Here is a 21,937-nt window from a genome sequence, read left to right as displayed (position 1 = left end):
TATCCTGGGCTAGAAAATAGAGGCTGAGGCAAGGACTAAGTGCTCATTCTTTATTTGGGAGGTAAACCCATGACAGTGGGAGAGACAGGAGAGGCAAAGAGGGAAAGGAAGGATGAGATGCAACACAAAGTAATGTGTTACCACACTGGCTACGGCTTCAGAGCCGCCTTGGCAGGTGGACCCGCTAGACTACGTGGAATGTCTCTGAACAGGCTATATACAGAGAAACCACTCCTTGAAATAGTTGATCCAAGGGAAGAAGGAGAGGCCATTTATTCACTGGCTCTTTTCCTCCTCTGATCTCTGTTGCACTATGGTTCTCTACGGGGGAGTGAACTTTCCTGCCCCTCTGGGTTGCACCACCCAGCCTCTGGCAGCCACGTAGGAAGCATGGTGCTTTGTTCCAGTGAGTGCAGAGGCGTGTAGAGGAGCCAGAAACTCCAGATAGTTGGTTTGGGGCAGCAGATGTGCTGCCAGGGCAGCTGGGTGAAACAGGAAGACTAGAGCTCTGGAGACAGGTGACTAGGGAATCTGAGGCATCACACAAATAATGTTTGATAGAGCAGTCAGAGAGGTTGTGATCAAATTACCACAGAAACTCTCTGACCCAGAAGCTGCAAACTTAAATCTCTCATGGGGCCTGCAGGCCATGTCAAAAGAGCAGTGGACCAGATGGAGATTGTTGCCAACTGGAAGAACCTACCTGCCTAAAGAATGTCCCAGTGCATATCTCTGATCTACTGTTACCCTGGTATGGCCAGACCTTCTGATCTTTGAAGAGAAACTGGAAATCCAGATTATGTAAATTCCCCTGATTAAATATTGACAATTCCATTGATTATATAAAATTTAAGACACCAATGGGCCAACATGGTAACTGTCAAAACAAATAGCCCTTTGACCATATCTAGTTGTAACCTTCGATTGAGCCAGAAAACTACTGTGATCGTTCAGAGACATGAACCACAGCTGCAGATGTGGATATAAAGACAGAGAGGGCTAAATCCGGGGGCCCAGACAAAGAAGAAACAACAGGCCTAGATCAAACACGAAGGGGAAAAAAACAACACTGCAAAGAAGCAGCTGGGAGACCCTAGGGAAGCAGATGCTTTTGCCAGATAGTGAAGGCAAAAGAAGATAGGAGAGAGAGTGTTTAAAACAAAGTCATTTTTCCCCCCCACTAAGGCCGGCCTCACTTGGGGCATTTGTTTTTAGATCTCAGACTCCTGAAAGGGAGTTCGAGGACATGGTGACAAGGGCATCCTAGTGCTCATGACTATCAAGAGCGATGGGCCAGTCCTGGGACACAGCTGCTAACTTTTATTGGGATTGTGGGGAAACTGTTGCCAATGATTTCACAATTTTATATTTTTATTGTTTCATAACCATATCCATCAGTTGGTTGGACAATTTAACCCCAGGATACAGGTCTTGGGACTTATTGTAACAGAAAACTCAAAGACTCGTGAGAAGCATGAGGAATTGATGCACATCAGAATTGTCCACATCTGTTGGCAGTAGGCTTTATTATTTATTTTTAAATAACTTTTTATTTTCATATAAGAATTGCTATATGTCCTTTACCTAATTCATCAATTGTTAACATTTTGCCTTATTTGTCCTTATTTGCTCCATAATCACGTACATGTAATAATATGTATATTATGTATAATGTATAATTATATATATAAACATATACATATGATCATTGGGGAGGAAGTTGCAGACATTATACCCCTTTACCCCTAAATGTTTCAGAGTGTATTACCTTTTTGTGTGTGTGTGATTTTTTTTAACAATTTTATTTATTTATTTATTTATTTATTTTTATTTTTGGCTGTGTTGGGTCTTAGTTGCTGCACGTGGTCTTTCTCTAGTTGCAGTGAGCAGGGGCTACTCTTCGTTGTGGTGCACAGGCTTCTCATTGCAGTGGCTTCTCTTGTTGCGGAGCACAGGTTCTAGGCACGCAGGCTTCAGTAGTTGTGGTGCACGGGCTTAGTTGCTCCGCGACATGTGGGATCTTCCTGGACCAGGGATCGAACTCGTGTCCCCTGCATTGGCAGGCAGATTCTTAACCATTGCACCACCAGGGAAGTCCCAGAGTGTATTTCCTAAGAACATAACCACTGTATTGTTATCAAAATTAGAAAATTTAATCTTGATACAATATTATTTTCTAATCCATAGTCTATATTCAACTTTTGTTAATTGTCCCAATAATGTCTCTTGTCGCAACTTTTTTTCCTGGTTCACGATCCAATCTGGGATCATGCACTGCATTTACTTGTCATTTCTTTTTAGTGGAGGCCTTGTTTTTTCCTTGCTTTTAACATCTATCATTTAGTATTCCTAAAACCTATTGCAAATTACAATCATTTTAATAGAACTTTAAAAATATTAGAAATGTAAAGTTAGCTAAATTTTTACACTGAAATACAGATCATAACTGACACTGGGGGACTTACCTGGCGGTCCAGTGGTTAAGACTCTGAGCTTCCAGGGCAGAAGGCTCAGGTTCGTTCCGTGGTCAGGGAACTAAGATCCCACATGCCAAGCGGTGCAGGCCAGAAAAATAAAAAAAAGAAAGAAAAGAAAAGAACTGACACTGGAACCTGAGGAAAGCTCTGTAGGACCACAATGGAAAACAGGTCATTCAAAGGGAGATTGATTCTTGTTCTAAAACTTTATTTATTTATTTTTAATTTTTGTTCGAGTATAGTTGATGTACAATGTTCTGTTAGTTTCTGCTGTACAGCAAAGTGAATCAGTTATACATACACATATATCCACTCTTTTTTTAGATTCTATTCCCATATAGATAATAACAGTATTGAGTAGAGCTCCCTGTGCTATACAGTAGGTCCTTATTAGTTATCTATTTTATATATAGTAGTGTGCATATGTCAATCCCAATCTCCCAATTTATCCTAACTTGTGCAAAGCCCTGTTAGGATAGAAAAACAAAGTTTTTACCTGTTATTGGGTCGCATATGTCTCTTCCCTTCATTGTTCTTAGGCTACTGATGAGGCCTCTGTGCTTCTCAAGCTACCTTTGGTGAAGGATCACTTTTGCTTCTGTGATTATCAGTGCTCTTTCCCATCCTTCAAGGACTGATCTGGTTGTACAAATCTATAACAATAAATTACTAGAAAAAAGAAATAAAAATAGACATAAAATTCACATCTAATTTTTTTATTATTAGATGCAACAGACAAGCTTTCTCAAATTGCTGTAAGTTTCCAAATACCTACTCTGAATTTCTGTACTTACCTTATGTCACTGGTCCTCGGACCACACTTAGAGTAGCACTGGTCTATATCAGAGCATGCCCCATATATAGTTGTGTATGTGGACATCTTTCTACTGAAAATGATTCCCTATGGGGTGATAGCCTTCTCAAGATCACTTCATATTCCCCACAACCTGGAGCAGGAGGTTTACACACCAGCACACACTCTATATGCACACTTGGACAGGAACTATAAGTAAAGTAGGCACAGAAGCATGGCCTTGCAAAAGTAACTCAGGCTCTAATAAACTATAGTGGAAAAGAGTATGAAAAAGAATATATTTTGCTGTACACCGGAAACTAACACAACATTATAAATCAACTATAGTTCAATTAAAAAATAAAAATAAAAAATAATTCGGGCTCTAAAGTCAGGCAATGAGGGACTTCCCTGGCTGTCCAGTGGTTAAGACTCCGTGCTACCAGTGCAGGGGCCTCCGGTTTGATCCCTGGTCGGGGAACTAAGATCCTGCAGGCTGCACGGCAAGGCCAAAAAAAACCCAGAAAGCAACACAAAACAAAAAAAGGACTAAATGGTGAATACCCTTGTAACCACCCTCTAGTTCAAGAAACAAAACTTTGTTGCCCTTCCATGGGGCCCCTCCCAATCTCAAGCCCTCACCCCCACAAGTAACCACTATTCTTGACTTTTATAATCATCGCTCACAGTGTTAAAAACCAGACTAAGTTTTAAAAAGATGCACAAGTTGTAAAAAATAGTGTTAAAGAAAAGAATTATTCTGACACTTGATAAAATGGTAAGAAAGATTTCCTTCAAGACTTTTTTGTAATAAGGGTCAACTCTACTGCCATAGGTGGGGAGGGATGGGTCTCAATTCTAAGTACAGCAAAGATAGCTGGGGATTTACAGCCAGCAGAGAGAAGGGCTTGTTGGTGAAAAATTGTAAGAGGAGATCTCAAGGGATTCTTGCTAAGGGGAGGTCAAGGACTTAGATGTCAAAGGGAGGTGGGGTGGGGATGAGGACCTTGATCAGATAACAAGAATTGGGGGATTGTTCCTAAACTGACTTAGCAGGATTCTTTGCTAAGACTGCACAATGCAGGGCAGGCAAGGACAGGACAGGCACAGAAGGCCGAGGTCCAGGTCTAGAAGAGCTTAAAAGAGTCTCTAGTCAGAGGAGCCTAATTAAAGTTTAGTCTAGGAGTTTGTCAATAGACCGCATAATTTAACCGTAATTTGTTTTTTTGTTTTGTTTTTGGCTGCGCCCTGAGACTTGTGGGACCTTAGTTCCCCCACCAGGGATCAAACCCAGGCCACCGCAGTGAAAGCGCCGAGTCCTAACCACTGGACCACCAGGGAACCCCCTAACCCTACATTTTTATTTTTCAAAACTAAGTTAACAATATAAAAGTCAAAAATATTTAAAATGAGTGAATTTTGTGGAATGTTAATTATAACTCAATAAAGCTGGAAAAATACATATATTTGAAATCGATTTCCCTAAAGGCTCCTTCCTCTGAGAAAGGGGGGATTTTCAGAGAGTTCGGGGAACTAGGTAGGAAAGACAACTTCAGACTCATATCTAGTGGTTAACCAGCCGTCCTGGACACGTTAACTCAAACAGTAGAGACTTCGTTTTCACGAGTGGAAAACTTGGATAAAACTTGTATTTTATGCCCAGTTGATAGATCTGCGGTATCGCAGGGATGTTGAGGGGCTCAAGGGCAAAACTGAAAGATGGGAGGTGTTGCTACTCTTGTCTCTCAAAACCCAACGATGAAATAAAAATTCCGCAGCCCCTGGTGCTTTGAGGGTTGGCATTCGGAAAGATTTCGCCACAGTTGAAACACACTTCTAAATGTATCAATAACCTGGAACAGTGGTTCTCAAACTTTAGCGTGCATCGGAACTACCTGGAGGGTTTGTAAAAATACAGGTTTCTGGATCCCACCCCTAGAATTTCTTGGGCCAGGACCTGCTATTTCCATTTCTAACACGTACCAGATACAGGATTGGTCTAGGGAACCACACTTTGCAGGCCCCTGGTTTGGTCTTCCGGACAGCCCCGTGGGCAGGGCTGAGAGTCCATCTAGTCCACTTAGGTTTATCTGGCCTCAACTTCCCTCTTCTGTCCTGTCAAGGGAGCCAGGGAGCAAGGAGACCCCTGTTAAAGTCCAACCCCGAGGCGCGTTATCAAGCTGTTGACAGCCAGGCCTCCTGAGGGCCTTTGCAAAAGGCCCCTCCCTCCGGCGGAGCCCTGCCAGTCAGTGCCAAATAACACCATCCTGCTGTCACGCGGCAGCGCTTGGCCCCAGGCTCCCGCCTCCCTGGGTTCCTGGCTCGGCGGCCGCTGGGCGGGGCGCGGGGCGGAGCCGGCGCGGGGCGGTGCCAGGCCGCGGGTCCTCAGTCAAGTGACACCCGGCGGCTGCCCGGGCGCTGATAGTGGAGCCAGGAGGCCGGAGGGTGGATATGCCGGGGGTCGTTCGCATCCTCTCCCTGCTGCTGGTGCCGCTGCTGCTGGGCTCTGCGCGTGGCTTGCACGTAAGTCCACAGGACCCCCGCGCAGGAATGATGGATAGGGGACAGGCTGGCGGGGGACCGGGCTGGTGCTGCGGCCACCTGGGGTCCCAAAGGGTGGAGGTCCTGGGACCCCAAGGCGCGCCCGGGCCCGCAAGGCAACGGGGGGAGCTCAGGCAGTGGGCTGAGCCGGCAGAGGGCCGGCCGGGCGGGGCGAGCTTCCTTACCGGTAGCTCTGTCGCTCGTGTGTTCCGCCCCTGCCGCCTCTTTTCGCTGGGACCTACTTCCTTATTGGTGCAATGAGGGGCTGAGATGAGGTGCTTTCCAGCTTTGCGGGTTTCCGGCAGGGGGATTCCAAGTAGCGCGCGTTCTTGGAGGGCGCCTTGGGCTCTGTCTGCTTGGCGCGCCCTTCCTTGCCAGCGCTCTGCGGAGCGCTCCGGAAGGAGAAAAATGGGGTCAAGAGAGGCCCCCGCAATGGGAACATTGGATTAATTACCTTCGAGGTGGTCTCTTTTCGGACATCTCGTGCCCTTCTCGGCCCTTCCCGCCGCCTACTTTTTAAGGCTTGGATTTTCCAAACCTTTAGGGTTTGGCGGTGGGCAAGAGGCAGGCTGCAGGTAGCCGCCAGCGTTGCTGGAGGGAGGTCTGGCGGGACGAGGTGCTGGGCGGTGCGGGGCGTGCACGATTGCGGGAGAACTACAGCCTCAGTCCACCCGGCAGAGCTAAGGCAGGGGCCGAGGGAACTCCGAATCGCTCCTGGGAAGGTCAGCATCACGGCCTTGGAAAGGTGGGGTGGATCTGAGGGGAGAGGGACCGGGGGATTTAAACGGGCGCCTGTCTCTCTGCACGTTCAGGGAACCAACTTTGGTTTCTCCAGAGTTCGGGTGGGCTGAGTCTGGGACTTGTTTTATAAGTGGAAAATGGTGAACTTTGACTTGCAAATTACACCTTTGATAAAAGGCTTTCAGTAAAGTACGTAGGGCAGGGGGAAAAAAATATATATATATATATATTTTTTATTTTAATTTATCTATCTTAAACCGAGGTTGAGAATCTTATTTGGAAAACAACTGCTGAAAATATTTTCATTTTGGATTCTTCTTGGGAAAAGGTCACCTCAAATGACTATTTGCTAACCTTTGTCTACCTGGGTCTGTGCTTCCCCTGCCCCAGTTTTTTGTCTGGGAGCCCTGGAGTGGGAACTAGCCAGCCATGAGAGCCACAAGAGAACAGTTCAAGGATTCAGTGGCAGAGAAAGATGGGGAGATGGCAGATCTTAACCGATGTCTAGGAGGGTTGTGAGACGGGAGGGATAAGGATTTATGGAGGAGGAGCTGGGGGACAGGGCAGCCTGCCATGTCGTGGTCGCTCATTATCCTTGTGCAGCATCATTCACAGGGGCTGCCCTGTGACTGCCAGGAGGCCGTCTTCACCCCAGGAATCCTTATGTTAGGTGTCTAGGTGTCCCTCCTGGGCCTAGAGCTGGAAAAGATACCAGCCAACTAGCTTTCCATGATTTCCTTCTTACATTTATTTACAACAGCGGTTCTCAAACATTAACTGTCCTAGAAGTTAAAACCGAACATTTAAAAGTATTTATTAACTTACTTAAGAAATCGTAAAATCGTTATATGTTAATAAACTTTATATATTTCTTGAAAAATAATAATTTCTTCCCAAATTGTAGGGCGAAGAGTGACATTGTACATTTTTGCAAATCTCTTTCATGTCTGTCTTAATAGATGATAGTTGGATTCTCATAGCTACTTCTGCATTCATTCTCGCTATATCACATGTCATGTAGCCTCTGGAAAACTTCACTGTACACTCATGAGAGAATGGTTATGGCTTAGTCCTGTTTTGTTTTGGTTTTTTTTTGCGGTACCCGGGCCTCTCACTGCCGTGGCCTCTCCCGCTGCGGAGCACAGGCTCTGGACGCTCAGGCTCAGCGGCCATGGCTCACGGGCCCAGCCGCTCCGCGGCATGTGGGATCCTCCCAGACCGGGGCTCGAACCCGCGTCCCCTGCATCGGCAGGCAGACTCCCAACCACTGCGCCACCAGGGAAGCCCCTTAGTACTGTTTTTGAAAATAGTTTTGACTTAATGGACCCCCCGAAAGGGTCTCCCTGGACCACACTTTGAGAACCGCTGGTTTAGAATAATGTTTTTGTTATTATAAAAGTTCACACGCATTATGGAAATACCTGAAACATACAGAAAACGGTAAGAAAATGAAACTGCCCATCCTGTTATAATCCAGCGTGTTTGTATTTCAATAATAAAATGTAGCAACTGACTGGTATTTGAGTGGCTTGGATTCAGGATGGGTTGGGCAGGTATAAGTGGCCTTCAGGTTTTGACTGGGGACAAGGAAGCTCTCATATCCCACAAAGCTGACGCCGGTTCCTGGTTGCAGGCGGAGCTGACCTGGAAACCTGTCCTTGGCCACTGTCCTATCTAAGGAGCTCACCTTCCAGAGCCCGCCTGCACAGAACTGGCAGGGGACCCTCTTAGGAGCAGAGGTGATGGCGATCTTCAGGCAGCTGTCCCTGGGCGCAAAGGCCGCCCTGGCAGCCGGCACTGTCTTCGTGTCCATGGTCATCTCCCGCTCCTACCTGGCGGAGAGCCTCGAGCTCAGGGCCTGGCGGTGGCTGTTCCGCCTGCAGCTCGCCCTGTTTGCCAACTCGCTCATGCTCCTCGGTTCCCTCTACATCTGGCGAAGCACCGTCAGCAACCTCAGCCACTCCCCTGCTGCAGAGTCGGCCTGTTTCCAGCTTTGGAAGTTGGCCGTTGTGGCCTTCCTGGCCCTGGCCCATTCCAGTTTCTTCACCATGATCTTTCTAGTGGCCGAGGAGCCCTATCTCTTTTCCCTGACGGCCTACTCCTGCCTTGGGGCATACATCATCATGGTCTGCTTCCTCTGTACCCTCAGTGGCATGGAGCAGGCCTACCAGCTCCTGGCCTTGCGTGCCGGCAGGGTGGTGGGCAGCCTTGACAAGACAAGGAAGCTGGCACTCAGGCCAGCGCTGGCGGTGCTGGTGTCCGCCGTGCTCAGTGTGGTAGGGCTGCTGAACGCTGCCCAGCCCCCGGCTGTGAAAACTGTGGAGGTGCCCATCCATTGGCTGCCCGCCTCCATGGACAACCTCAAGATCGCGCTGCTCTCCGACATCCACTTGGGCCCCACGGTGGGCAGGACCAAGATGGAGATGTTCGTGAAGATGGTGAACACGCTGGAACCGGATGTCACAGTGATTGTGGGTGACCTGTGTGATGCCGAAGCCTCTGTCCTCCGGACAGCCGTCGCTCCTCTGGGCCAGCTTCGCTCACGCCTCGGCACCTACTTCGTCACGGGGAATCACGAGTACTACACATCAGATGTCAGCAACTGGTTTGCGCTGCTGGAATCCCTGAACGTCACGCCCCTTCACAATCAGAACGTGAAGATTTCTGCCACCCGGGCCCAGCCTGGCGGGGGTGAGGATGATGACTGGATCTGCTTGGCCGGGGTGGACGACATCGAAGCAGACATCCTGCACTACTCTGGCCACGGCATGGATCTCAAGAAGGCTCTGGGGGGCTGCAGCCCGGACCACACCACCATCTTGCTAGCTCATCAGCCCCTGGCTGCCAAGAGAGCTCTCCAGGCTCGGCCAGATATCAACTTGATCCTTTCTGGGCACACTCACGCTGGGCAGATCTTTCCCTTGAATGTGGCAGCCTATCTCCTGAACCCCTTCTTTGCTGGTCTGTACCAAGTGGCCCAGACTACATTTGTTTATGTGAGCCCAGGCACGGCCTACTATGGGATACCCATGCGACTGGGCAGCAGGGCGGAGATTACAGAGCTCGTCCTGCAGCGGGTTCCCTGAACCCACCCCTGCCCCGTGCGCCTCCTCATTGCCCTTGCCCTCCATCCCCGACCCTCTGCAGACCAGGCTGCCTGCTTTATCCCCTCCAGTCTCTCCTGCCAGCACACGCTTGTCACAAGACTGGCTTGCACCGTGATCAGTGGTGGGGCTGCCTGTTAACTCTGTAGGTGGCCATCTGCTTCTTTCTGTGCATTTGTGAGGCCACTAAAGTCACATGTGTAGGAACAGGCATCTATTTTCCAGATGATGTGGAGTAAGCCCTCCTCCTCTGCAGAACTCATGGGGATGAACTGAATCAGGGGGTTGCTTGAAGGGGATGCCTGTGGAAAGTGGAGTAGGGAGGGGACTCTTCGTATTTTAAAAGCCTCTTTAGGACTTAAGCAGTTTTCAAAATCATTGATCCAGAGCTTTCTGGGGAAGGGGCAGTGTGGCTAGGTAATCTGGGAGAACTGGCGAGATGGAGGCCCCTCTGGCTGCTGGAGAAGAAGCTTTTCTTTTCCCCCTTGGTTCTATCAGAGTCACCTTTACTGAGAGCATCAGCCAAGTCGGCTGGAATATAGGCTCATCCTGTTCCGGGCCTTGAGTGATGCTGTCTCATTGGCTGTGCTCCTGGGCCTTTGGGGTTGGGGGTGGGGCAGAAGGATGGGAACACTGGTCCGTGAATGAAGGTCAGAGTGCTGCTGCCTAGGAATTCAGAGGGTGTTTGCCAAACTTGGCTCCTTTTATACAACACCTGGATGAGGTGATTAGGGACAGGCGACTTTCCCCAACTGAGAGATGAGGGAACCGAGGCAAAGGGAGGTAGAGCACTGGCAGCAGCACAAGGGTTATGGGAGATTCTGGCTGGAAGCCCGGTTTTCTGCCTCCCAAGACCAGTGTTCTTCCCACTGCCTGATGGTAAGTAGCTGTACCCTTACAGGTGAGGATAGGGTTCAAACACAAGTAACATTGTAACGAGAACAAGCAAGGGCCTATAACCTGATGCCCTTTCGAAGTGGTCTGCTTGAGGCCGATTTCAGTTCATGGTAACTACGTGAGCAGGACCTGGAAGGGGGGTCGGCCAGTTTCAGTGTAGGATGGCTGTTACACTGGAGGGACAGTCAGGAAACTGGAGTGCACACCCCCCACCCCAGGTTTGGGTCAGAAACGGAGGTTCGCTCTCTACCGGTAGGGAGGTTGAGGCTTGCATGGGGAGTGGCAGGGCACTGAGCTCCTGCGGGCCCCAAGGCCTTCCCTTCGTGGGACCCCTGGCTCTGGGATGCTGGGCTGTCCTTCCTGCTGGTGGCTCACTGCCCCCTTCCCCCCCACCAGCCTGACCCCATCAGAGCTGTCCTAGCGCTCTGGCCACAGAACCAGACGGCCATCCCTAAGCTGGACCCTCAGAAAAAGAGGCAGGGGTTACCGTGTCTGGAGCAGCCCCAGCCTCGCTGGCCGGCCTCTGTGCCAGAGGTAGGATACCCTTTGACCCTGGGGTAGCAATAAGGCCTGATAGACAAGGCCTCACTGAGAATCTTTCTGCGACAGGGAACTCTGACTGGAGGGGCTCACCCTCCTGCTTTCTTGTCAGGCAGCATCGGGCAAATGACCTCACTGAGCCTCGGTTTCCCTCACCCTGAAATGGGGATAATTATCGTATCTACCTCAAGATTGTTTTGCAGGGAGAGTATTAAGACATGGCGCAGAAGTTGCTTGTAGCTCAGTCACAAGGAAGCAGTTGATGTTGCTAATTTTTAAACATCCCATGGGGCCTGCAAAGGGGCTGTGTTGGTCACAGGTGCACAGAGAATTTATGGAGCAGCCAGTCCTGGGAAACAGGAGTGGGTCCCATGCCGCCTGCTGCTGGGGCCCAGTGATTTGTCACAGCAGCAACTGCTGGGGTTGCTTTCCTCTGTCTCTTGCCTGTGTTATTGTCTCCCTGTGCACACTCAGCCTGGCCAGGGCAAGTCTCTCCATTTTCCCCCTTGTCCTCTTGGTTAGCGGAACCCTGGGGGCTCCTGGAGACCACCTTTCTTGTTTCCAGGCAACCAAAGTATTGACAGCGGGTCTTCCAGTCGAGTTTAAAATGTATCTGAGTTGAGATTTCAGTGGTTTCCTTATTATTTACCCCCTCGTGTTTAATCATCCTTACAGCCAGGAATAAGTTTGGAGAAAAACTTATCCAGAACCAAGGAAAGGACCCTGGAGAGGCTTTCTTTTAACACATTTTGCGGGTGGTGGGGTTATAGGAGGGGGAAGTGCTTTGCCAAGGGCAGCGCCCAGCTCAGCTCAAGTTTCCTGACTGCGTTCTTGGTGGCATCACTCAACCTCGCCATCTCAGGAACTCTTCCAGACCCTCTCACATTCTCGTGCCCTGACCCCAGTTGGGATCACCCCCAGTCTACACTAGTTCTGCCATTTGTCTTCCACCTTGTGTGTCTCCTGCTCTACCAAGTATTATTTCACTGGTTTCTTGATTTGGGATCTTTCTCATCAGTGCCCTGAGCTGGATGGAATTCACTTCCATCAGTCCTGCTTTTCATCTTGCACCTTCTTGTCTCTTCTCTTTCCCTGAGTGCCAGCATTTTTCAGTCTTGAGCACCTGTCTGTCATCCCTGCTCTGAAGTCCTTGCTTGACTGATTCCTCTCTTAACAGAAACAAGACAGGTCCATCTTCTGTGCCCAAGGAATAGTCAGCAGCACCTTCTCACACTTGGTTTGTGTCCCATGACGTGGTGGAAGTTTTCCCAGCACAAATTTCTCCAATTGTGTCCAGATATGGTCCTGGTGGGCTGCTCTCCACGGCCCCCTTGGTACCTCTGTTCCCTGTTCTTCACTCATTTACCTTCTTTGATTTGTTTATTTATTGCCGGGGGAGGTGGTGAGAAACATTTACTTGAAGCTTGAAAATGCTTTCAATTTCATTCTAGTTTCTTTTTAAAAATCTGTTAAATGCAAGTTAAAATGAAACATAAAGCTTTCTAAAAATTAACTATAGGGCTTCCCTGGTGGCGCAGTGGTTGAGAGTCCGCCTGCCGATGCAGGGGACACGGGTTCGTGCCCCGGTCCGGGAAGATCCCACATGCCGCGGAGCGGCTGGGCCCGTGAGCCATGGCCGCTGAGCCTGCGCGTCTGGAGCCTGTGCTCCGCAACGGGAGAGGCCACAACAGTGAGAGGCCCGCGTAGCACAAAAAAAAAAAAAAAAATTAACTATAGCCTGTGTACTGGGATACTATATATACATTTTTTTTTTAATTTTTATTTATTTATTTTTGGCTGTGTTGGGTCTTCGTTTCTGTGTGAGGGCTTTCTCTAGTTGCGGCAAGCGGGGGCCACTCTTCATCGCGGTGCACTGGCCTCTCTCTTGTTGCGGAGCACAGGCTCAGTAGTTGTGGCTCACGGGCCTAGTTGCTCCGCAGCATGTGGGATCTTCCCAGACCAGGGCTCAAACCCGTGTCCCCTGCATTGGCAGGCAGATTCTCAACCACTGCACCACCAGGGAAGCCCTGGGATACTATTGTTATAAAACCTCAATACATTAATCCTACTGCCATTCATTCCAAACATCCATCCGTCCGACCATCCTTTTTACCCCTTGTTTGTTCTTTTTAAAAGCTTTTTATTGTGAAAACTTGGAAGTATTCACAAACTAGGGAGAGCAGCAACAGAATCCCCATCACCCAGCTTCAACATTTGTGACTATTCTACTGTTCCTTCTCATCTACCCCAGCCCTTCACTCTTTCTTTTTTGTCAGGAGTATATTAAGGCAAATCTTAGAAAATATAATTTCACCCCCAAATGCTTCAGTATGAATCCTTTTTAAAAAAGCATATCCATAATGCTGTTATAGCTGATGAAATTCACAGTAATTCTTTAATATCTTCTTATACCTAGTTAGGAGACTTGGGGTTAGAAGTTAGGTTTTCTACCTCTTAATAAAAGTATTTTTTCCACTGTCTGAGGATTAGGTGGCTGTATCTATTACAAGTAATTTTAGGATTCAAATGCAGTTAACTGTGTAAAGAGTTAGTTTTCAGTTTTTCCGATTATCTCAATTGTCTTTTGTGTGTGTGTGATAGAAAAACACATAGTGTGGAATTTATCATCTTAGTGATTTTTAAGTGTACAGTTCAATGGCGTTAAGTGTATTCACATTGATGTACAACAGATCTCCAGAGCTTTTTCATCTTGCAAATGTAAAACTCTATACCCATTAAACAACAACTCCCCTACCCACCCCCAGCCTCTGGTAACCACTACTTTACATTCTGTTTCTATGAATCTGACTACTCTGGGTACTTCATATAAGTGGAATTATATATCATTTGTCTTTCGTGGCTGGATTATTTCACTTAGCATAATGTCCTCAGTGTTCATCCCCACTGTAGCATGTGACAAGACTTCCTTTTTAAGGATGAATAATATTCCATTGCATGTATATACCACAGTTTATTCATTCATCAGTGGACATTTGGGTTGCTTTCACCTCTTGCCTGTTGTGAATAGTGCTGCTGTGAACATGGGTGTGCAAATATCTCTTTGAGACCCTGCTTTCTATTCTTTTGGATATATACCCAGAAGTGGGATTGCTGGATCATATAGTAGTTCTATTTTTCATTTTTTGAGGAAACTCTATACTGTTTTCCATAGCAGTTGGACCACTTTATAATCCCATCAGCAGTACACAAGTGTTCCAGTTTCTCTATATCCTCACCAAATCTTATCTTCCATTTTTTTGTTTGTTTTAATAAATTTATTTATTTATTTATTTATTTATTTATGGCTACACTGGGTCGCTGCTCTGCTCGGGCTTTCTCTCGTTGTGGCGAGCGGTGGCTACTCTTCGTTGCGGTGCACGGGCTTCTCATTGCAGTGGCTTCTCTTGTTGCGAGCATGGGCTCTAGGCACGCAGCTCAGTAGTTGTGGCTCGCGGGCTGTAGAGCACAGGCTCAGTAGTTCTGGTGCACAGGCTTAGTTGCTCCGTGGCATGTGGGATCTTCCTGGACTGGGGATCGAACCCGTGTCCCCTGTATTGACAGGCAGATTCTTTTTCTTTTTTTTAAATTTATTTTTGGCTGCATTGGGTCTTTGTTGCTGTGCGCGGGCTTTCTCTAGTTGAGGCGAGTGGGGCTTCTCTTGTTGCGGAGCATGGGCTCTAGGCGCTCAGGCTTCAGTAGTTGTGGCACGCGGGCTCAGTAGTTGTGGTTCCCAGGCTCTACAGCACAGGCTTAGTAGTTGTGGCGCATGGGCTTAGTTGCTCCGCGGCATGTGGGATCTTCCCAGACTGGGGCTTGAACCCATGTCCCCTGCGTTGGCAGGCAGATTCTTAACCACTGCGCCACCAGGGAAGTCCCTGTTTGTTTGTTTTTGATAGTGGTGTGAGATGATAACTTATTGTGGTGTTGATTTGCATTTCTCTGATGATTCGTAATGTTGAGCATCTTTTCATAGGCTTGTTGGCTATTTGTATACCATCTTTGGAAGAATGTCTATTCAGGTCTTTTGCCCATTTTAAAATCATATTTGATTTTTTTGTTGTTGAGTTGTAGGTCTTTATTATTCTGGATATTAACCGCTTATCAGATATATGATTTGCAATTATTATCTCCCATTCCATAGATTGACTTTTCACTGTATTGATTGTATCCCTTGTTGCGAAAAAGTTAAGTTTGATGTTCCATTTGTCTATTTTTGCTTTTGTTGCCAGTGCTTTTGGTGTCATAACCAAGCAGTCACTGCCAACCAAGCCCAATATCATAAAGCTTTCCCCCTATGTTTTCTTCGAGGAGTTTTAAATTTGGGGTTTTATGTTTCGGTCTTTGATCCATTTTGAGTTATTTTTGTATATGGTGTAAATTAAGGATCCAACTTCATTCTTCTGCATGTGGATATCCAGCTTTCCCAACACTTTTTGTTTAAGAGACTGTCCTTTCCCCATTGAGTGGTCTTGGCACCCTTACTGATGACCATGTGAACATTTGTGTGACAGTTTATTTTGAGGCCCCTCTATTCTATTCTATTGGTGTATTTGTCTGTCTTTATATCAGGAACTCGTTGTTTTTTATTACAGTAGTTTTGAAATCAGGAAGTGTGAGTCTCCCAACTTTGTTCTTCTTTTCCAAAATTGTTTTAGCTATTGGGGGTTCCTTGAAATTCTGTATGAATTTTAGGATGAATTTTTCTGTTTCTGCAAAGAATGCTGTTGGGTTTCTGATAGAGATTACACTGACTCTATAGATCATATTGGGTAATATGGACATCTTCACAATACTAAGTATTTCGATCCATTAACATGGGATGTCTTTCCATTTATCTGTGTCTTTTAAAATCTCAGCAGTGTTTTGTAGTTTTCAGTGTATGAGTCTTTAACCTCCTCGGTTAGGTTTATTCCCAAGTATTTTATTCTCTTTGATGCTATTATAATTGGAATTGCTTAATTCCCTTTTTGGATTGTTCATTGTCAGTGTATAGAAATGCAGCTGATTTTTGTATGTTGATTTTGTATCCTGCAACTTTGTTGAATTCATTTATCAGTTCTAACAATTTTGCGTGTGTGTGTATGTGTGAAATCTTTAGGGTGTTCTACATATAAGATCATGTCTGTGAATAGAGATAATTTTACTTCTTCCTTTCAAATTGAATGTCTTTTCTTTGCTTGTTGCTCTGGCTAGGACTCCCAACAGTATGTTGAATAGAAGTGGTGAGAGCGAGCATCCTTGCCTTGTTCCTGATCATGGAAGAAAAGCTTGCAATCTTTCACATCGAGTATGATGTTAACTATTGGTTTTCCTATACGGCCTTCATTGTGTTGAGGTAATTTTCTTCAATTCATAGTTTGTTAAGTGTTTTATCGTAAAAAGTTGTGGAATCTTACCAAATAAATTTCTGCCTCAATTGAAATGATCATGTTTTTGTCCTTCATTCTGTTAATGTGCGTTCCATTGATTGATTTTCATATGTTGAATCATTCTTGCATTCTGAATCTCACTTGGTCATGATGTATAATCCTCTTAAAGAGCTCTTGAGGGAATTCCCTGGTGCTCTAGTGGTTAGGACTCGGTGCTTTTACTGCCAAGGGCGCGGATTCCATCCCTTGTCAGGGAACTAAGATCCCACAAGCCATGTAGCGTGGCCAAAAAAAAAAAAAAAAAGTTGTTGAATTTAGTTTGCTGATATTTGTTGAGGATTTCTGCATCAATATTAATCAGGAATATTGATATTGGCTTGCAGTTTTCTTTTTTTGTTATGTCCTGTCTGGTGTTGGTGTTAGGGTTATGTTGTTCTCATAGGATGAGCTTACAAGTGTTCCCTCCTTTTTAATTTTTTGGAAGAGTTTCAGGAGGATTGGTGTTAATTCTTCTTTAAATGTTTGGTAGAATTCTCTAGCTGAAGCCATCTGATCCTTTGTTTTTCTTTGAGATTTTCAATGACTGATTCTATCTTCTTACTAGTTATTGGTTTGTGCAATTTTCTATTTTTTCATGATTCGGTCTTGGTAGGTTGTATGTTTCTAGACATTTATCTTTCTTTAGGTTTCGCAATTTATAGGTATACAATTGTTCATAGTAGTCTCATAATCCTTTTTGTGTGTGTGTGTGCCATCAGTTGTAGTATCTTCTCTTTCATTTCTGATTTTGAGGCTTCTTTCTTTTTTTCTTAGTTAATCTAGCTAAAGATTTATCAGTTTTGTTGATCTTTTCAAAAAATGAACTCTTGGGATTCCATGGTGGCGCAGTGGTTGAGAGTTTGCCTGCCGATGCAGGGGACATGGGTTCATGCCCCGGTCCAGGAAGATCCCACATGCCGCGGAGCGGCTGGGCCCGTGAGCCATGACCGCTGAGCCTGCGCGTCCGGAGCCTGTGCTCCGTCCGCAAAGGGAGAGGCCACAACAGTGAGAGACCCGCATTACCGCAAAAAAAAAAAAAAAAAAAAAAAAGAACTCCTACTTTCATTGATTTTTTTTTTCTATTCTCTATTTCACTTAATCCCTGCTCTAATTTTCATTATTTCCTCCCTTCTGCTAGCTTTAGTTTTTTTCTTTGATTTCTTGAGGAATTGTGTCACTTTACAGTTCTTTTGTTTGAATCAGGCTCTAAAAACAAGGTCCATATATTGTATGTGATATATTTCTTAAGTCTCTCTAAGTCTATACGATACCCTCTCTTCTTATTTTGTGCCATTTATTTGTTCAAGTTATCTGGATATTATATCTTGGTATTTCCTACATTTTGGATTTGTGGTGGTGTTTGACATGTACTATCCTTCATATTTTCTGTAAACTGGTAGAGGTGGACATCTATTAAAGTTAGAGCTAGAAGCTAGACAGATTCACGTTCAACTTTTCTCCTTTTTTGGTAGGAAGACTTCATTGCTTTCAGTGATGCTGAGATTGACCAGGTGTTGTCAGCTTGGCTCCTCCACTAGAAGGTTCCACATCATCTTTTCATCTAATGTTTCAGCAGTCATTGATGATTGTTGCCTAAAGTCATTAGTCCAGTAGGGATTGTAAAATGGTGATTTTTTTTTTAAGTTTGTTACATTTAATACAGAATTTAGTAGGCCAGAGTACTAAATAGACCTTCTGGGAGTATTTAGTTGGCTTTTATCTATTCAAGAGACAATGGAAACTTCTTTTACCTCAGTTCTGAATTTTGAAGGCGTTTTTGTGGAGCTTAGAAGTATAATCCTGGGAATTCACTGGTGGTCTAGTGGTTAAGACTCTGCACTCTTGCTGCCAAGGGCCTGGGTTCAATCCCTGGTCAGGGAGCTAAGATCCCACAAGCCGCATGGTGCGGCCAAAAAAAAAAAAGAAAAAGAAGTGTAATTCTGCCTTCAGCCCCCAAAACGATGATTTTTAATCTCATTTCTTCTGCATTTACTAGCTGTGGTTCTTCTACAAAGAATTCTCTTCATCAATTGTTTGGTTATTCTGAAAAAGTCTGTACCAAAGGCAAGACGGATGCTGGATTCTTCCTCTTTATTCATTAGTTTTCAGAATAATTAGTTGATACCCCAGAGACTTCAGGGATGACCAATAAGCTTTTCTTTTAGGTGGGAGGGAGTATTATGAATTTGGCTATTTTTGCATCTCTGACATGTTTCAATCTAACGAAATGATAAATCTTTTAATGCTCAAAATATCCCATTTTCAGCCAGTTGGAGCTCCTTCAAATTGGCTTCTATGTCATTTTGTGTGGCCCTAATAGTTGTTGATTGTTTTAGGCTTATTTTGTATATATTCTTCCCCAGACTTGGATTAAGTGATTTCTTAAGGAGCCCTGGTTCCTTTTTGTGGGAAATATTTAGAGACCATAATTTAAGTGCTAGAGGAGCTAAGTGCTACTGGCTAGTGTCATTTCTTAGCTGTTTCTGTGGCTATTGCTGGGAAATAAATATTTTTTTAGAAAGAGAAAAAATTTTAAGTTACATTAGTTTTTAGAGCAGTTTTAGGTTCATAGCAAAATTGAGTGGACGGTACAGAGATTTCCTGATTGCAGGACTTTTACTTAACTTTCTTTGATTTTATGTTTGTTTCTATTTTATACTGAAATGTTTGGTTCCTGACAACCCGATGTAATTGCTTATTTATCCTATTATGTATTTTATAGATTCAGAATAGTAATGAAATATTATTAATAGGATGAAATCTACCGGATGCAGGTTTATTTGTTTTAATGCAGTTCAAGATGTATTTTTATCCTTAGTGTAAATAGAGTCAAAATACTATTTCAAATTCACTTGAAATGATTCCTTTCTCTGTGGACAGTTAAGTCTGTTTTTCACTTTTAAGAATTATTTTATATTTTTAAATTTATTTTTTTAAAACTGTGTACTTACCTTTTCTCTGAGATGATGGAGCAGAATTAAATCTGTAAATGTCTGTGAGTCCTGGAGGATAGGGAACTGATCCTCAACTGTGCTCATTTCTCCTCCATTCTGCCATTTCCCCTTCCTCTTCCATTGAAATTTGCACTCTTTATCCACAGTCCTTTGGAATGCTGAACAAAAATCTTCTTGGAACAAGACAGGAATAAGTAAATAAAATTAATAAATCTATAAGCCATGGCAGATCAATCACAAATTCCTCCAGATCCATATTGATTATCACCATTCATTCCGTGGGGTGGTTTTTCTTCTACAGCCTGTCTGATGTAATGGTGCTTCCATGACATTTGATGTTTGAAAGGCTCTAGCTCTGGCATTATCAATGTGTGTTTTATAGTCGTCTGCAATATTCCTTCTCTTTCTCTTTGCTCTGTGAACTGAGGGATCTGGGAAGCCCATGTGTGTAAACACCCCTCCACCCCTGTCTTCTCCCCTTCTCTTAATCCCTTTTCCCTTAACACTAGGGTGCTAGCAGCCTGGGATGGTTGGGCCTCTGTCACCCTGGAGCTGAGCAGCTCACGTCAGGAATTCTCCAGGCTCTTGGGCCTCTGGGGTGAGTTGAGAAGGTATGTAGGGTGCTGGGGATGGAGATCCATGGACTAGGTGCTTACCTGAGTTATTATGAGAGACTTGAAGACATTAGCATCTTCACGTAATCGGCATGACACATAACCTGTGATAGCACTGAGCTCCTTTTATTTCTTTATTCAGGTTGAGGAATGTGCACAAATAATGCAAATATAATTAATTTTAGGTCTGAGGATTAGGCAACTTGAGGCATGTTCACATTACCTGGTGATGTAAATACCAATGTTACATTGAATTTTTTTTAAAGAAAGGCTTATTCACCACTGAAATAATCTCAACAGCATCATTAACTTTAAACATGTTGTATCGGACAGTATTAGTTACCTGATATGTATTTGGTCTGGGGTTATTTCATTTGTACTGCGGTCTTTTTTCTCCAGTGTTATATGCATTATGTATAATACATTGGTTGGGGGTGGGGGCACGGCTTGGAAAGGTGTGGGCTTTGACTTGCTTGGAATTGCTTTTTATTCTGTAAGTTCTGTGACCTCATGCACTGTAAATATTGATGCTACCACACCCGAGCACATGTGAAATAAAACTGTGGCTCTTCAGTATTTGGTTCCAATGCGAATTAATTAAAAAGGGGTTGGGGAAGTAGGTGTCCAGTAGTTAAGAATCCGCCTGCCAATGCAGAGGACACGGGTTCCATCCCTGGTTGGGGAAGATCCCACATGCCATGGAGCAACTAAGCCTGTGCACCACAATTACTGAGACTGTGCCCTAGAGCCCGCGAGCCACAACTACTGAGCCTGCGAGCCACAGTTACTGAGCCCGTGTGCCACAAATACTGAAACCCGTGTGCCTAGAGCCTGCACTGCGCAACAAGAGAAGCCACCTCAATGAGAAGCCCGCACACTGCAATGGAGAGTAGCCCCCACTCGCCGCAACTGGAGAAAGCCCGCGTGCAGCAGCGAAGACCCAGCGCAGCCAAAAAAAAGGGGGTGGAATTTGCACACAGGGAATATTTTCCATTATATGTATTTGGGGGGAATAAACTCTGAAGGCAGCTTTCCCTCTTTTCTCCTCCCCCCACATTTCTCGATGGCCCTACTTCCATCAGTGGTGCCACAGCTCAGAGATTAAGGAAGCTGGCTCTTTTAGGCTGGGTCCTCTCAGGTCCTTCAACATTGAAAGGGGTCACTTTGGAGCCATGAAGTGGATTTTCCCTGTTTACCTTGGCCCTGACAGTCACCAGTTAGAGGCTGTCTCTTAGGTGAGCTGCTTCTGCATCTGTCTGTATCATCCCCTCTGCTGCTTTTCTAAGCTTCCGTTTCAGAGACTTGTCACTGCTCCCCAGGTCCAAATAACATGCTGTTGTTTGTATATCAGACCAGTGTGACAGCTCAGGGAGTGTCCTGACAGTCGAGGTGTCTCATGGGAGAGAGCGGGGCAGTTACCAGGTCCCTGGAGCAAGACAAAGAATGTGTCCTGCTGTCCTGCCCACTTAAAAACCAACCGCTTTTGACCCTTTTTATTGATAGTTTTGAAAAGATTAGCCACAGACCAAATGCCAGAGGCTGTGTTGACTGTCCCACAGCTGCCACTGGGGCTACCACTTGGTTAAACAAGTGGTCCACCACCATCCAGCACGATCTGTTTTTGGCAGGGGCTCCCCGGTGATCTGAATGGGGATGTGATGAGGATGTCCACTGAGTCTTTGTGGTAGAGGCATCAGTGTCTGCAATTCCAGGAGAACTGTGGGCTTGTTCAGAATTACCTTGGGTGGAGGTGGGCAGTGGGCAGTTCCAGGACATCTGTTTGGCTCTTCCCTCCACAGCGGCTGTTACTCATGGGGAGGCTTCTGGGGGCTGTTAAGTAGAACCATCCCAGTTTGCACTCAGAACCA

The 21,937-nt window shown here is 45.5% G+C and overlaps 2 protein-coding genes and 1 long non-coding RNA gene across 3 annotated transcripts in view; 2 read left to right on the top strand and 1 right to left on the bottom strand.

Moving 5' to 3' along the window:
- Window positions 1-1,296: 1,296 nt before the first annotated feature.
- LOC137232210 (uncharacterized) lies at window positions 1,297-6,218 on the bottom strand. Its single transcript, XR_010946905.1, has 4 exons — window positions 5,997-6,218; window positions 2,974-3,146; window positions 2,466-2,535; window positions 1,297-2,111 (listed from the first exon to the last, which is right to left on the bottom strand). It is a non-coding gene; the product is annotated as an uncharacterized lncRNA (long non-coding RNA).
- GLB1 (galactosidase beta 1) overlaps window positions 5,652-21,937 on the top strand; it is an 86,344-nt gene continuing 70,058 nt past the window's right edge. Inside the window, exon 1 of the mRNA XM_067753613.1 lies at window positions 5,652-5,793. Coding sequence (XP_067609714.1) covers window positions 5,722-5,793 — 72 coding nt within the window. The 5' untranslated portion in view covers window positions 5,652-5,721. The remainder of the gene's footprint in view (window positions 5,794-21,937) is intronic.
- Window positions 5,655-20,645, top strand: TMPPE (transmembrane protein with metallophosphoesterase domain). Its single transcript, XM_067753614.1, has 2 exons — window positions 5,655-5,793; window positions 8,186-20,645. Exon 2 carries the CDS (start codon window positions 8,295-8,297, stop codon window positions 9,636-9,638), a length of 1,344 nt encoding a protein of 447 aa, XP_067609715.1. The 5' UTR covers window positions 5,655-5,793; window positions 8,186-8,294; the 3' UTR covers window positions 9,639-20,645.

Source organism: Pseudorca crassidens, chromosome 10, assembly GCF_039906515.1.
Source record: "Pseudorca crassidens isolate mPseCra1 chromosome 10, mPseCra1.hap1, whole genome shotgun sequence".
Classification (NCBI taxonomy): Eukaryota; Metazoa; Chordata; class Mammalia; order Artiodactyla; family Delphinidae; genus Pseudorca; species Pseudorca crassidens.
Note: the sequence above shows the minus strand (reverse complement) of the source record. Positions and strands in the feature narration are given on the sequence as shown.

Bases quoted from the DNA above. Each gene is read 5' to 3' on its own strand.
- TMPPE (XM_067753614.1), top strand. From the start codon at position 8,295: ATGGCGATCTTCAGGCAGCTGTCCCTGGGCGCAAAGGCCGCCCTGGCA.